The following is a 16,090-nucleotide window of genomic DNA, read 5'->3' as shown; positions in this document are numbered from 1 at the left end:
ATCAATGGTGCATGTATGTATGCCTTTTATGATGCATGGATTGTAGTACTAGTACAACTTTATGTGCATAAAGTACATTTAACATCATGTCTTGAGAAAGTGAGAGATGATTCAACTGTGTCTGTGGGTACCTCTTTGCACACAGGGGTAGTTTGGTAATTGTAAATTGCAATATCATAACAAATGGTGGTGTCAAGTATGTTGTCTATGTATAAATTGTCACAATCAGTCAAGTTTTCAAAACCTTTTTGAGTATATTCTGAATTAAAGCATCAAATTATCTTCAAGGTTTGTGGATTTAATCTTCACTTTGAATGTATGGTGATTTGTTATACCAACATTTATACATTTTGAATGTCTGGCTCAAAGTTAATTGTCACAATTCTTGATTCTATGTGTATTATACGAGTTGTATTATTTTGATTCGCCAAAATATTATGAACTTGGGTGAGCATAGGTGTTGTCCGCTTCAGATATAAGTCAAAACCAGACTGATGTTTGGTTTCGGTTCTAGACTGGTAGATTACATGGGACGATAATTTGTCTAACTTGATCAATTCAAGCTTATTTTAGTTAAGTATGATAAAGTTCGGAGTAAAACAAGACGATGTTACTCATTAAAACTTTGTGTAATGTATTATTTGTGAAAGAAAAAAAAATCAAAGATCAGGTTAAAAAAAAAACCGGTTATTTTCAAATAATTCGATTATTGTGGTTCGATTTTTTCGATGCTGGTAGACAACATGTCAAAATCTTGGAGAGACCAAGGCTCAACAACGGTAGGTTTTTGTCCTATGGTTTTGTCTTGTATATTAACCAATTAATGTCATTTGGTTTTATTTGAATAGTTATTAGGGGGTGTTTGGTAGAGTGAATTGAGGGGTGAGAAATGGAATTGGAAAGAATTCTCTTGTTTGTTTATGAAAGAAAGAGGTGAGAAATGGAAATAAACCATTTCCATTTCTCTGATTTTGTTTCTCTAAAAAAAGTGGAGAATTGGATTTCTAGGGTTTCATTTCTCAGCTTCACTCTCTCACGCCTCTCCCTGCTGTTCGATCTACAGCAGCAAACTCACGCCTCTCCCTGCTGTTCGATCGACTTGCAGCCTCTAATCACCCACAAATCATCTCCAATCCAAGAACCGAGTTCGTATTCGCGATCCTTGCTTCGATTCCAACGATCCTAGGTATGAAACTTTCATTTTTTCGACTTTCTTATGCTCGACCAGACCTAAACCTCGATTCAAACTCAGCTGCTAATGTTGATTGTTATCGTGGGATGTTTGTATGTTGTTGGTAATCGATTTAGATATGTTAGATTTCAATGGTTTATGTTTAATTCGACTCTTGATGAAATCTTTGAGGTCTAGGTTGGGAATTGAACATTATATGGTACGAAATTGATGAGTTTGAATCAAGAATTTTATGTTAGAATGATATTTAGATGCTAGGTTGAATGTTGGAACCGATAAATTGAATGTTTACATGAGTTGCTTGAATGCTGTTGCTGATGAAATCTGTAATGCTGTTTTGTTCAAACAATATTTTGATCATAACAGATGCAAATTGATCGTTTCTTGAGTCTAACATTAAGTTCAAAGAGTCTAGTTTCAAACCCCACTGGTTTCGTAATTTTTAGAGAAGTTTTGATTACCCAAACGTGAAAAAAAAACCGAAGGTCAAATCTGTTTTTGACTGACAGATTTTAGGTCCACTTCTAAAGAGTATAACTCTCTTGTTTTTGAAGTTTTAGACTTCATTCCTCTTTCTAATGAACATTTTAAGTGTCTAGAATATTTCCCAATTGGCCTTGTATGCAAATCCTGAGTAGTCAATTTTTGAGAAATTTTGACATTTACAAACTCTGAACAGTAAGTTTTACATACCTTTGATAATTAGCATTTTAGTTGAAAACCTTATGCATACTTTAAAAATTTGAGAAAAATATATAAACACCTAGAGATGTTGAAGTTTCTGTGAAAATATTTTTATAATTTATTTCAATTGTTTTGTTGATAAATAAATCTATATTTACAAACTCAAATCTGACCAAAAAACTCAGATTTCTACATATCAATAAATCGTCACTTTTTACACCATTTTTATCTAGAAATTGACTTGTAACTCACATGGAAACCTTAGGGATCTTGTATAACATTGACTTGTAACTCACATGGAAACTTGGATGTTCAATTTCATCCAAAATAACATATATATTGATGTAAACATTGGCAATTAAACTAGCAAGTCAGTGAATAAAGTAGCCTGTAATCATTTTTCTTGCTTTCATGATCACTTTGTTGCTAATATTTGGATTATATTTTGAAGTTATTTGCTTTTCTTGAATTTTCTTATATTTTTATGTGTAGATGGCAAGATCACCTTCCAGACAAAGAATAGTTGCCATAGGTGCATTTTATGTCATTTATGTTACGATTCGTTGGTGGATGTTGTGTACTTATCATTTGCGTCGGTCGATTGAGTCAATGACTTTACGTACAAAATATTTAATGAGTTACCATAATAGGCGTGAAAACATGGTGAGGATGGTTTATGAAAGTGATGTTACGAGTGTTGTTAACATAAGAATGAATATACATGCATTTACAACACTTTGTGATATGCTAGAAACTAGAGGGTGACTAAAGAATAGTTTTGTATGTGAATTAGTTTTAACTATGGTTGATGTTTTTTGCTTAAAAACTATGTTTTGTATGTGAATTGGTTTGATCAATGCATATTTTGGTTGGAATTTATGCATCTTTTTATATGTTTTTTATTTTTTAATAAATATTTGTTATGAAAAAAATACTTGTGCTAATGATAAAGTTGATATAATTCTCTGTTTATTTCCTATGTACCAAACAAGAGAAATGATTCTCAGCTATATTTCTCTACTGAAATCTCTGTACTACCAAACAGAACAGTCAATTCTCATTCTCCAGACCAATTCCCTTTCTCTGCAATTCCATTTCTCTATTCCATTTCTCTACAATTCTATTCTCAGTACCAAACACCCCTTAGTTCAGACACAATGAAGTAAACGTGAACTGCAACATTTAGTAACAAAGCAAATTTGGATTTTGTTTTGGTTTCATTGAATACATTGAACCTGTTTTTGTCCATTTCACTGCCATTCTTTTACTACAATATAAAAACTAATATGAAAATATCCCAGGTTCAGCGGGCCGTGAATAGTAATTTTCCGGCCGTTAAAACCCAAAGCTTCGTTTTTAATAGAGTCGGATTTTATATTTTAAAGGGGTTACGGCACAGTTTGTTGTCCGCTTACCTGCACTTTATTGTACTTTTTTTAGTTTAGCATTGAAAAATTATGAGTTATTTTAAAAAAAAAAATTATGAAAATAATAATTTATGTGTTTCTATATTTAAATGTTATTCCAGGTAGAACCCTGAAATTAAATTATATATTTGTTGATTTTTGTAAGTAGTGAATATTGATTAGATAGAAAAGTATGACAAGTTGGCGATAGTCAAGTTGCCATCTTTCTTTGTCTTTAAATATTAGGCTGAGGGGTGTGGAGCGCGACAGGGGGCGCGAGCACCACACTACCGAGGCGCGAGAGGGGCGCGAGCGCGGAAAAAGAGGCAGGCGCAAGGCCAGTCACGGCTGAAAATGGGCGTAAAGTGGGTTTGGGAATGCGTGCATGGCCGTTGGGGCTTATAAATAGAGCCGTTGGCTCTTTAAGTTTATTAAAAAAAAGTTTTTCTCTATATAAACCAATATCAACCCAATATCACATACCACACCCAAAATCACATAAAATACTTACCACAACCTCAAAAAACCCAAAATCACCCCATCTTCCAAACCTTTTTTTAAAAACATGGCTGGAAATTGGTACCCAAACCTAGATTCAGATTACAGTTACGACGATTTATGGTTGGCACCGGACCAACCGATGTTTTATTCGGGGTCGCAACAATCATCCGGCTTTCAATCATCCAACATACAACCGTCTCCTAACTTTGTTGTTCCGGAGACACAAGAACCAGAAGGTGAAGCTGCGGGACAAAGAAGACGCGTCCACCGGAAAAAACAAGTTGCAACGGACGGGTCGGGTTCGGCTTCGACTGGAATGACGAAACGGAAAACCACTCCGTGGTCATCGGATGAGAAGGAAGCCCTGTGTCGGGCTTGGATAGTCATTTCTGAGGATCGGCGTTGCGGTAATTGTTTTAACGTTTTTAAAAATGATTTTTAATAAAAAAGTTAAATAAAAAGGTTAAATGACTTACAAATTTATTTATGCATTTTGCAGCGGACTACCAAAAGAGCAAGGTCTTTTGGACAAAGGTTAGGGAGACGTTCTATTCGCTCGTTGGGAGTACAGAGCGGAACGCCGATATGATTTCGGGTCGGTGGACCGAAATCAGAAAATTTGTCGGCTTGTTTACTAATCTGTTCAACAGGAACGCCGGTCGTATGAGACCAAGTGGCAGTGACGATTTGGCGGTTTATAATTTCACTGTCGAAGAGTGGAAGCAGGAGTGCCTGCGGAGGTATGGGACGGTGAAGACGTGGGACGATGTAAAGGTGTGGGAGAGGTTGAGAAGGTGTTCTAAGTGGGTTGAGCTGGTGGCGCCGGACCTTGATGCGGAAGTAGGGCCGAAACGGACTAAAACTAGTTCGTCTGGAGCGTATAGCACTTCCGCCGGGTCGGATTGCCGGGTTGGATTCGACCTAAACGTTGCGGGGGAGGAAACGTCTTCACCGCCGAGGAGGCGGCCATTGGGAAGGGACGCCAGGGGGAAAAAACAGGCTGAGGGGGAAGCCGTAAACATCACCGATCTTGTTGAATCCCTCAATAAATTCAACAAAACCATGGAGGTGGTCTCTAATGACAAAAAGGAAAAAAAAAGAATGAGAGATTTGGACTTCCTTACAAGAGACTTCAGTAACCTAAATCCGGTCGACCAAATGCTGATGGAAAAACAAAAGGAACGTATCCGGAAGAGGTTGATCGAAGAAGACCAAGCCGAAGAATAAGAATAATGTTTTTTTTTAGTACTTTAATTTTTTTTTTAGATATTAATGTGTTTTTTTAATTAATGTGTGTTTTTTTAAATTTATTTATGAGTTTTTTTAATAATACGTTTTTTTAATACATTTATAAAAAAATAAAAAAAAACCGCTCGCGCCCCCTCTCGCGCCCCTCCACACCAGGGCCCGGGGCGCGAGCACCACAACCAACACCCATCTTATCAAGTTTCTCTCTCTGCCGCACGTCACAATATTATTGGCTGGAGCCCCCACTCGCGCCCCTCTCGCGCCCCCCACACCCCTCAGCCTTAAAAGAAGAAAAGATAAAAACAACACTACTCATGTTCATGTGTCATCACACCACTTGAATTTTATAACCTTTAGTCATGAACTTTTAATAATATTTTCTCCATTTTCTTTTTTATGTTTTACAAATTGTAAGTATTTCAAATAAGTTTTTATCTTTATTTCAAACCAAATGATAAAATATTTTTTATCTGATCATAATTTCGTAATCCGGTTATCAGAATTCGCTAAAACCTAAGATTATCGATATTCGATGGGTTCTAAGGCTAAATCATTATAAGTTAGTTGGACATCTGGGTCCATTTCATTTCCATAACTTTTATATGTTGACATGTTAACCCGTTTAGTTTTTATATATACTTTATATTGTTTTCCTTATACGATTGATCATTTCATTTCTCATAATACATTTATGTTGACCTATTGATCCAATGACCCGTTTTACTTCTATATATATTTTATATCATTTTTTAAAAGAAATTATGACATGTTAACCATACTAAACTCCTTAAAATAGTAACTATGAACCATTAACATGTTTCTTTTTAATCAATTAGACTCGACAACCTGTACGTAGTCTAATTTTTGCCTCTAACGTAATCTTTAATTTATCGCTCTAAATGGCACCCTCATTAATGGCATCCCCACAAAGTTGTTGTCCTATTGTTAAAGTGGTTAACTCACTTTCGCTAGGTCTCGGTTACGTAAGTTTTTTTTCCTTTAAACTTGGACCAGTCTAGACCGAAGTTGTATTCTCCAAAGCGATTATGTGACTGGAAATGATGTCATTGGGTTAGTTCCAGGTTTCAACACACTGATTTTTGCCCTTTAACAATTATCTAGTACCGGTGTAAATGAGTCGTGCTCGATCTTAGCTTGTTTGATGCCCTTTATCCAAAGCTAATCATGATTTTGTGTATATTACACTAGGATATTGGAAAATATTTCAAACGTTATTATTTTAGAATTCATATACATAGATATTTTAAGAATTCTTGACCTTGTTCTTTGCAAAAACCACAAGATGTAGGAAAAATATGTATAAATTGTGAAATGAGAAACTGTTATACAAATCCTGAATTGCTAAAATAATAGTCATACTAAAAAAGGGAACACAAAATCAGTTATAAATAATTAATTGTGGTCAAAATCAGTTTTTAAATCATTTGAAAGGAAATAGTTGGTTATGATTATAGAAAACATTAATTAGTGAAGTTTGATTATAGAAAATATTAATTAGTGAATTATGTGACAATTTTATAGATGAAAACCGGATGACTTTGAAGCATATGTGGACATGCTAGTTGAAGGCCATGTGGTATCTTGTATTATTTTAATAGTATAGTAATATAATTTCTATATTTAGTTACTTTTATCATGATTTTATATTGTTTTTTATACAATATATAATTATTATGGTAAATAACAATTATTACACTAAACATGATTTTGTATATATTACACAACTAGCTTTTATGCCCCGTATTACAGGGGTTATGTTTCTTTTTCGTGTCAATATTTATATTTTTTTTGGATTTTAATTTTATTTTATTTTTTGTAAGAAATTTAATAATATACTTATGGTTTGATGATGAAAGAGTTTCACAAATAAAAAAGATACTATAACTTGTTTAAAAGCTATGGGTTTCGCGAGACACATGAACCGCTTATTTTCTCTTAAAAAAATTGGATATTAACTTTTACTATATCTTTATTTAATAGGATTTTCATATCAAATATTTGGTGAGATTAATTTTTAATATAATTAGATGTTATAACCCGTTTAAGGTTATCTGGGTTTGGTGAGACCCATACCCGTGAATTCGGGTCAAATGTATGAGAAGTCGTCATTTAAAAATAAAGTAATCTGGTGGCTTGAGAGAATTTAGGGAGCTTTCGTTTATATCTAATTTTTATCTCCCGTATTACGGGGATTGTGTTTCCTTTTCGTGTCTAATATTTATATTTTTTTGGATTTTAATTTATTGTAAGAAAGTTAATAATATACTTAGGGTTTGATATTCGTTTATAATATTTATATATGTTTTTGAATTCTAATATTTATTGTAAGGAAGTTAATAATATACTTAGGATTTGATGATAACGGGGTTTTAAAAATAAATGAGATGTTATACCCGATTTAAAAGTTATACGGGTTAAGTGAGACCCATGGCCCGCTTATTTTTTTACAATAAAATTGTTTCTTAATTATAAATAACTAGGATTTTACCTGGCGCAAATCGGTAAAATCTGGGTGGTAGTACTGGAACTAAAACAAAAGGCAGTGGCTTTATGCGAATTTTGTTGGTTTCCTTCTCGTTCGTTATGGTACTGGAACAAAAATAAAAAAGAAATTGGCATCCGGTCGGTTTTCGTTATGTTCGTTATGGTACCGGAACTAAAACAAAAAAAATGGCATCAAAACCCTAGCATGGTTAGTCCCGGACGTTGATGTAGTGAGTTTACACGAATTCAGTCTGTTTCTGTTAAGTAAACAAAAACTAACGTTAGATCGGTTCTCATTACGTTCGTTATGCTACCAATACTAAAAAAATCAAAATGGTATGGACAAGTCTGGTGCCGCCACTTGGCTAGCGGCACCACACTTCTCTTTTATATTATATAATAATATATTTTTTTAAATGAATACTAATTTTTGGATATCTCTATTTTATAGGATTTTCATATCAAATATTTGATGAGATAAATTTTTAATATAATGATATGTTATAACACGTTTAAGGGCTAACTGGGTTTGATGAGACCCATACATATGAATTCGGGTTAAATGAATGAGAAGTTTTCATTTAAAAATAAAGCAATCCGCTGGCTTAAGAAAATTTAGGAAGTTTTCATTTATAATATTTAAGATATATACATTTAGTTACTTTTATCATGTTTAACATTTCTAAATGAAGTTCATATTTGTTTAAGCTTATACTTAAGCTCGAACTCATTTAATCTCGAGTCAGATATCATTTTACAACAAACCAACCTGCATTAACTCACAGCCTCACAATCAGTTTGGCCCATCTATGTCTACAGGGTCACCAGCATGGGCTTTGGGTGGTGAGTATGTTTTTAAAATGTAATTGGGCTTTCAAGTTAGAATGGGCTATCTAGATACTAGATTACACAGCATAGAGACCAAACCAAAGCCCAAGCTGGTCAACTGAGCCCAAACAGTGAATACCAAGTCAACAGGCGTTGCACGTGCGACCCACGTTCACGAAACACAATGCTAAGTTTTTTTAGTTTTATTTGTTTATATCAATAAACTATAAAGTGTGATTCCTTCTTCATTTAATATTGTTATATCAATTAAATTTAGAGGACATAAACAGAGTTAACTATTAAAACCAGTCAAGACTAAGATATACGTGACACACCAAGTACTAACTAAATCAAACCAATCAGATTTACCCGACTCATCATATTAGATTATTATGTTATGTCAGAAAAAAAGTAGCAGTTCATCTTTTAGTCCAGTAATATAAAGGTGAGAATTAAATTTTGAGATCTTAAGATCTTATGTTCAAAACCCGAATTATTGGGGTTTTTCGAAAGTAATGAGTTTCCTCTTTGTTTTTGAATGAGTCAAGTCTGAAACGTGATATTTATGTACTTTACAAATACTATTCAAGGAAAAAAAATTGTGAGTAAAAAGTACTTATTCAAACTTTTTAGAAATTCAAACACTCACTTCCCTCTCTCAATTACTCAACCAAATTAAACCTTTTGGATTTATTATATTTTTCATCCCTTTTTCTTAAATCAACAGTAACTTTCCCCCTTTTCTATTAATTTTTATTTCTTATATACTTTTGGATTGTATTTATACATAATTTCTAATCTTCTTATTTCTTTTATTATTCTTGCCTTTTTTATAAGCTAAAGATAAAATATTTAAAATACAAAAGTAAAGCACATTGGCATTTTCTCTGTGGAGAAAGTTTGATTTATATCGTCTCTATCTTTTATATATCTGTAGAAAATAGTATTTTGATTGTGTTAATATAATCAAGTTTATATACAAACTATAAAATTTTGAGGATTGATTATATGGTTAAGCATGTTTAAAATTTATATGAACAACAACAAGTTCTTCTGAAGAGTGTGACTGCGACTAGGCGGAACCACTTCGTTATTAAAAAAGTGAATATATGGGCTTGGAGAAACATGCTTTATTGTATTCCTACAAGAGTTAATTTGAGTAACAAAGGAATACATATGCCTTCAATCAATTGCTTAGTTTGTTCCCGGCTGTATAAAGATGATTGATCATATGTTCGTTAAGTGTGAGGTCGTGAGTTCAGTTTGAAGGTCGGTGTCTTAGTGTCTTGGTGGTTAGAGATGACTTTCCTGATTACCATGATACCAAATGATTTAGTTTTTTTTTTTTTTGGATGAATACAAGTAGTTTTAAAAAATAAAGATAGACATCAGAAGTTATTATTATGACTACTTGATGAGTTAGTGGGTTCAATGGAGATACATAAATGAAAGTATATTACGCTTGGGTTTGAAAATATTTTTGATGATATTGTTAATTATTCTTTTCTTGAGCTTTTTGGTAGGTGTTCTAAAGTTAAAATTGGTTTAGTAATTTGGTTAAAATACCTGGTGTTTGTTGATGTAATTTTAGTGGTTATCCCCTTTTAGGGTCTCGCTAAAGGGTTTTAATGTAAGTCCAAATTTGTGTCAAAAAGAAAAAAAAGTTATAAAATTTATCAACTCTTTTTTAATAAGTAAAGGAGATATAAAAGTGAACTTGCAATACAAGAAAATACGTATCGACAACCAATCTTGAAGGTAAAACTATTCAAAATAAATCATTAAATTTCCATGTCAGGATAAGATGTATCAAACGTAGGGTTTTTTCATAAATGATTGATAGATTATAATATCATTCTTATATATATTATTTCTAAATAAACTTTACGTAATCACCTTCACACCTTGTTGCTTTCCCCTATCATTAAACTAAAATCAACCAAAAATTAAAAATAAAAGTCCTCTCTCACACGCTCACATACCAAAATCTTTTGCAAACGTTTTTATACCAGAACGTCTGCTATGCCCTTCTTTTTCTCCAAATAATGTTTCTTCAACGCGTCATTCCCTTTCTACTAAAAATCCCTCTAAAAACTAACCAAAAACTACTTTTTAACATTTTTCTCTTTCTTAAAATAACAAACTTACACACCTATCTAACATACCTTTAATTCTATTTCACAATCCACGTTGCAACTCAAACCTTCGATCTTTAGAGGAGTGACACCAATCACCTCACTAAAATGCCATTAGGCTAAATGTCCCCGACTAACGTTTTTCTAACTTTTTTTAACTGTTAACGAATCTTTCAAATGAGCTACTAATAAAATTCACCATATCAGAATACACTCGCCTCCAAAACGGAGAAAACTCTTAAAAGCAATGTTCATGAACACTCACCCGAAGACACAAAATTATTATTCATTATTATAATCAAGCTTAACTATACTGAACATTACAATTATTATATTATTATAAAATAACAATATATTTAATAATTATTCTTTTTTTATTTTTTTATTACAAGTTAACAAGTTAGTAGCACTTTGCTTTCACTTTCTTCTGACGATATTCCACCCGCCATCCATCCATCACCTGCTTGCTATCAACCAAACCCATCTTCCCAAATCCCATCTACACTCATCAAATCTCATCAATCTTAACATTCACACTGTTTTGATCTAATTCCTCATTTGGGTATTCAATTCACTCCATTTCTGACATGGGTTTCACTTCAAATTAGTCAATTTCTTCACTATTCTCACAATCAAGAAGCTTTCTTTAATAATGTCTTGGAAGAACAGAGCTGGGTCTGAATCCAGTTCAAGAAGATTGGTGTCAAAGCAACTGGCTTTGTTCTTGTGTGCTGGTTGTTTCTTTGCCGGAATGCTCTTCACCGACAGGTTTTATTATTATTATTATTATTCATTTTTTTTTGTTTTTTTAACTGACCCCACACACTAATTTATAAAGAAATTGAGGGGTTTTAGTGGAATAATTAGGTAGTGATTTGTAGCTTTTTGACTATCTTTTTTGATGTGTTTACTTGAATCTTGATCTGTGACATGGGTTTGGTTTTCTTGGAGTTTATATGACCATTGGAAGTTTATAACATTATGAATCTTGCTGATCTTGATGTGGGTTTGGATGGATTTTAAGTTTCTTGAAGATTTGAGTATTAAAGTTTGTAACTTTTAGTGATCTTGATGTTGCTTTGGAGGGTTTAGTGCTGTTATAGTTGATATGTTTCTTATAACATTGTGAATCTTGATAAGGGTTTGGATGAACTTGGGGTTACTTGAAGAGTTGGTTATTAAAGTTTGTAACTTTTAGTGATCTTGATTTGTGTTTGGAGGATTTAGTGCTTTTAAGAGTTGATATGTTTTCTTGAAATTTTTGAATCTTGAGAATTTTACTGATCTTGATATGGGTTTGGACCGCTTTTAAAGTTTCCGAAAATACCCTTCATTTTCTCTATGAAGGAGATTATAGGTTATACATGGAAGAAAGTTGAATATAGTTGTATAATAGTTAGTTACTTATGAATTAGTCTTAACAAAAACGTTAAATGACTAAATGCTTGTTTGTTTTCTTTATGTTGATAGAGTGTGGACAGATTTGTGTTTGGAGGATTTAGTGCTTTTAAGAGTTGATATGTTTTCTTGAAATTTTTGAATCTTGAGAATTTTACTGATCTTGATATGGGTTTGGACCGCTTTTAAAGTTTCCGAAAATACCCTTCATTTTCTCTATGAAGGAGATTATAGGTTGCATAACATACATGGAAGAAAGTTGAATATAGTTGTATAATAGTTAGTTACTTATGAATTAGTCTTAACAAAAACGTTAAATGACTAAATGCTTGTTTGTTTTCTTTATGTTGATAGAGTGTGGACAGATTTGTGTTTGGAGGATTTAGTGCTTTTAAGAGTTGATATGTTTTCTTGAAATTTTTGAATCTTGAGAATTTTACTGATCTTGATATGGGTTTGGACCGCTTTTAAAGTTTCCGAAAATACCCTTCATTTTCTCTATGAAGGAGATTATAGGTTGCATAACATACATGGAAGAAAGTTGAATATAGTTGTATAATAGTTAGTTACTTATGAATTAGTCTTAACAAAAACGTTAAATGACTAAATGCTTGTTTGTTTTCTTTATGTTGATAGAGTGTGGACAGATTTGTGTTTGGAGGATTTAGTGCTTTTAAGAGTTGATATGTTTTCTTGAAATTTTTGAATCTTGAGAATTTTACTGATCTTGATATGGGTTTGGACCGCTTTTAAAGTTTCCGAAAATACCCTTCATTTTCTCTATGAAGGAGATTATAGGTTGCATAACATACATGGAAGAAAGTTGAATATAGTTGTATAATAGTTAGTTACTTATGAATTAGTCTTAACAAAAACGTTAAATGACTAAATGCTTGTTTGTTTTCTTTATGTTGATAGAGTGTGGACAGATGTTGAAGATAAAGGCCTACCATTACAAACCGGAATTAAAGATGAACAAATTCAATTAGTTGCAGATAATTGTGACCCAAAAATTGTGAGTAACAAAGCTCATAAACACATTAATTTGTTATTTTTTTTAATTTTTAATGCCGATGTTAATCACTTTTTGGGATTTTATGTTCTCTTTAGAAGGATGTGACGAGGGATCCAAAAGATATTATCCGTGAAGTTTCAAAAACACATAATGCCGTACAGTAAGCTTCATTTTCCATGTGTCATCCATGATTAATATGTTTGACAATGGAAAGTTGACTTTTTTTTTTGATGATTTAATGGATGTAGGACATTGGATAAAACAATTTCAAACTTGGAGATGGAGTTAGCTGCAGCAAGAGCATTGCAAGATTCTATATTAACAGGCTCCCCTTTATCTGATGATTTGGTGCTACCAGAGCCCGTTAAGAAAAGAAAATATTTAATGGTTGTCGGGATTAATACGGCTTTTAGCAGCCGCAAGAGAAGAGACTCTGTACGGGCTACTTGGATGCCTCAAGGTTATTCTTTTAGCTTGACGTGTTTGACCATTTAGAGATAAAACATGTTTGGGTCAAAAATGTCAATTTGGTTTGAGTTGAAATCGCATGGGGCAAGGCGGGCTGACCCAAACCACTTTTTTCCAAAAAATTTTAATAAATAGTTATGTGTCAATAAGCTTTTGGCAAACTTTGAACCATCTGACTTGTGTCGTTTTAAGATAATCTTTCTAGTTTGACCCTTCAGAGATGAAACATGTTCGGGCGATAACTTGTCATTTTGGTTCTTGTCAAAACTGCACGGGGGCTGCACGGGGGCAAGGAGGGTTAACCAAAACACGTTTTGTCCAAAATTGAAAGAATAAAATTCTAAATAGTTAATGTCAGTTATAATGTAAGAATGTATGTTATTTTAGTTTGATCTATTTTTCTTTTAATAAACCAATCTATAAAGTTTTATGCATTGAAAATGCACTATGGTCAAAGTGCGACCCGTTTGACTTGTTTATCCCATTTCATCACTCTCCCTGTTACCTTTTGTTTTTCTTTTGACTTGTTAGAGAAAAAAAAACATAATCTAATCGACCCGTTAAAACTTATAACTACATGAGTTCAAATTCCACCTCTTACAGACTAAAAGTGAAATAATCTTTATCCCATTCAAATCTTGAATTTTTTTATATTTTACAAATTCCAGGTGAGAAACTAAGGAAATTGGAAGAAGAAAAGGGCATCATTATGCGATTTGTCATAGGTCACGGGTAAGCATTGCCTATTTCACCATTTTCTTATTATGCATTAACTTAAACACGCTGATCATGTTGACCTTTGACTTTATTATTGCAGTGCTACATCTGGCGGTATACTTGATAGAGCTATTGAAGCAGAAGACAGAAAGCATGGAGATTTCTTGAGATTGGTAAATAAAAATACAATCTTTATGTTATCGGTTTTGAAATCTTGATCTAAAATTTCTTGTTGACATAAATGGTATGTTTAACAGGAGCATGTTGAAGGGTACCTTGAATTATCAGCTAAAACGAAAACATATTTTACCACTGCGGTTGCTTTATGGGATGCCGATTTCTATGTCAAGGTTGATGATGATGTACATGTAAATATAGGTATAATTATGCAATCCCATTTCAGGTTTATGTTTATTCTGCATAAATTTTGAAAGCCTTGCGAAAGTGGCTTTGGGTTAACCTGACCCGACCTGTTTTGACATGTAATAACATTTTTTCAGGTACACTCGGAGCAACCTTAGCCAAGCATCGGTCGAACCCTCGTGTATACATCGGATGCATGAAATCTGGACCCGTACTCGCCCACAAGTAAGCCATTGGTTGACTTTGACCATTGACTTTCTTTTTTTATCTATCATGGGGCTGACTTTGACCATTGACCTTTTTTGCTAACAGAGGAGTGAGATATCACGAGCCCGAGCACTGGAAATTTGGCGAGGAAGGAAACAAGTATTTCCGACACGCTACCGGTCAGCTCTACGCCATCTCAAAAGATCTAGCCACTTATATATCTATTAACCAGTAAGTATTATTTTAACCAGAACTCATTATTATTTTAATCGTTTCAAAGACTCTTAACTATGGATCTCTTTTAGAAACGTGTTACACAAGTACGTGAACGAAGACGTGTCATTGGGATCATGGTTCATTGGACTTGATGTAGAGCACATTGACGATAGACGTCTATGTTGTGGGACCCCACCAGGTATTTACCAAACATATTTTTATCCATTTTTATTTTTGTTAAAAGCTAATATTATTGTTATTATGTTGTAGACTGCGAGTGGAAGGCTCAAGCAGGGAATATATGTGTGGCTTCATTTGACTGGAGTTGTAGTGGTATTTGTCGGTCAGTTGACCGGATCAAGGAGGTGCACCGGCGATGTGGGGAAGGAGAAGATGCTCTTTGGACTGCGTCTTTCTGATCAACGGTGTTGATCAAAGCAGAGAGTCTATAGCATTCGTCGATTTTTTTTGTTACACATAATAATTGCTTTATATGAAAATGGAATGATTGGTGGTTAGATGAATGAGGGGTGTGTTATGTTTTAGGTGAAGATGAAGAAGTAGCTATTGGTTTCTTTTTTATTTCATGAGTAGATGGTATATATGTTTTTTTTGTTGCATACCACCGTATGTTATATGTGGTAGTAGAAAAGGAGATAAATGTTTAATTTGATTTATTTTTAGTGTCATCAAATTATAAGATGCCATTGATTTGTGATGTGTGTTACGTGTAACTCTTTATTTTTTTTAATATTAACGAATAAATATCATTTTTTTTAATTAATAATTAGTAATTTTTTAGAATATTTTATTATTTAAAAACGTATTTCTTTTATTTATATTGATATTCTAATATTTTATTATAAATAATAGCAAACTTATTATGTTTGACATATATATATATATATATATATAACTAGGTTAGGTACCCGTGTGGTACACGGGTTGAAAAATTAAAAAATGCAAATCGTAAAGTATATACTATTGAAATGACTTGTAAATATGAAACTGAAATATAATGAAAAGTTTAGTAGAATGGAAATTTGCAGCTCGTAACTTAAGTGTAGCCTTCCGCATAATCCTAGAAAAAAAAAATAAAGTCAAATAAATATTTTAGGGACATAGATATACGAACTGTTACAATGGAATTCGGTACCATCGGTATCGAACGGTACCAAGTTTTGAGTTTTCGGTACCAGTTTTTCCC

The 16,090-nt window shown here is 33.0% G+C and overlaps 1 protein-coding gene across 2 annotated transcripts; it reads left to right on the top strand.

Annotated features, from left to right (window-relative positions):
- Nucleotides 1–10,866: 10,866 nt before the first annotated feature.
- LOC143614376 (putative beta-1,3-galactosyltransferase 2) lies at nt 10,867–15,496 on the top strand. 2 transcript variants are annotated; one of them, XM_077087831.1, is made up of 11 exons: nt 10,867–11,267; nt 12,816–12,912; nt 13,008–13,072; nt 13,161–13,372; nt 14,049–14,112; nt 14,198–14,270; nt 14,355–14,475; nt 14,598–14,685; nt 14,773–14,898; nt 14,973–15,082; nt 15,154–15,496. In XM_077087831.1, the coding sequence occupies exons 1-11, from the start codon at nt 11,152–11,154 to the stop codon at nt 15,300–15,302; spliced, it is 1,221 nt and encodes a 406-aa protein (XP_076943946.1). In that variant the 5' UTR covers nt 10,867–11,151; the 3' UTR covers nt 15,303–15,496. The 2 variants fall into 2 exon arrangements, with proteins under 2 accessions (XP_076943946.1, XP_076943947.1); XM_077087832.1 differs by having other exon boundaries at nt 10,868–11,267; nt 13,011–13,072.
- Nucleotides 15,497–16,090: the final 594 nt, after the last annotated feature.

Source organism: Bidens hawaiensis, unplaced genomic scaffold, assembly GCF_021521415.1.
Source record: "Bidens hawaiensis isolate Kalapana, Puna unplaced genomic scaffold, B.hawaiensis_p1.1 tig00039949_1, whole genome shotgun sequence".
Lineage (NCBI taxonomy): Eukaryota > Viridiplantae > Streptophyta > Magnoliopsida > Asterales > Asteraceae > Bidens > Bidens hawaiensis.
This window is presented reverse-complemented; position numbering and strand designations above follow the sequence as displayed.

Coding starts and splice junctions, on each gene's coding strand:
- LOC143614376 (XM_077087831.1), top strand. CDS start 11,152: ATGTCTTGGAAGAACAGAGCTGGGTCTGAATCCAGTTCAAGAAGATTG. Junction 12,913..13,007: donor ATAATTGTGACCCAAAAATT/GTGAGTAACAAA, acceptor TGTTCTCTTTAG/AAGGATGTGACGAGGGATCC. Junction 14,271..14,354: donor ATGGAGATTTCTTGAGATTG/GTAAATAAAAAT, acceptor TATGTTTAACAG/GAGCATGTTGAAGGGTACCT.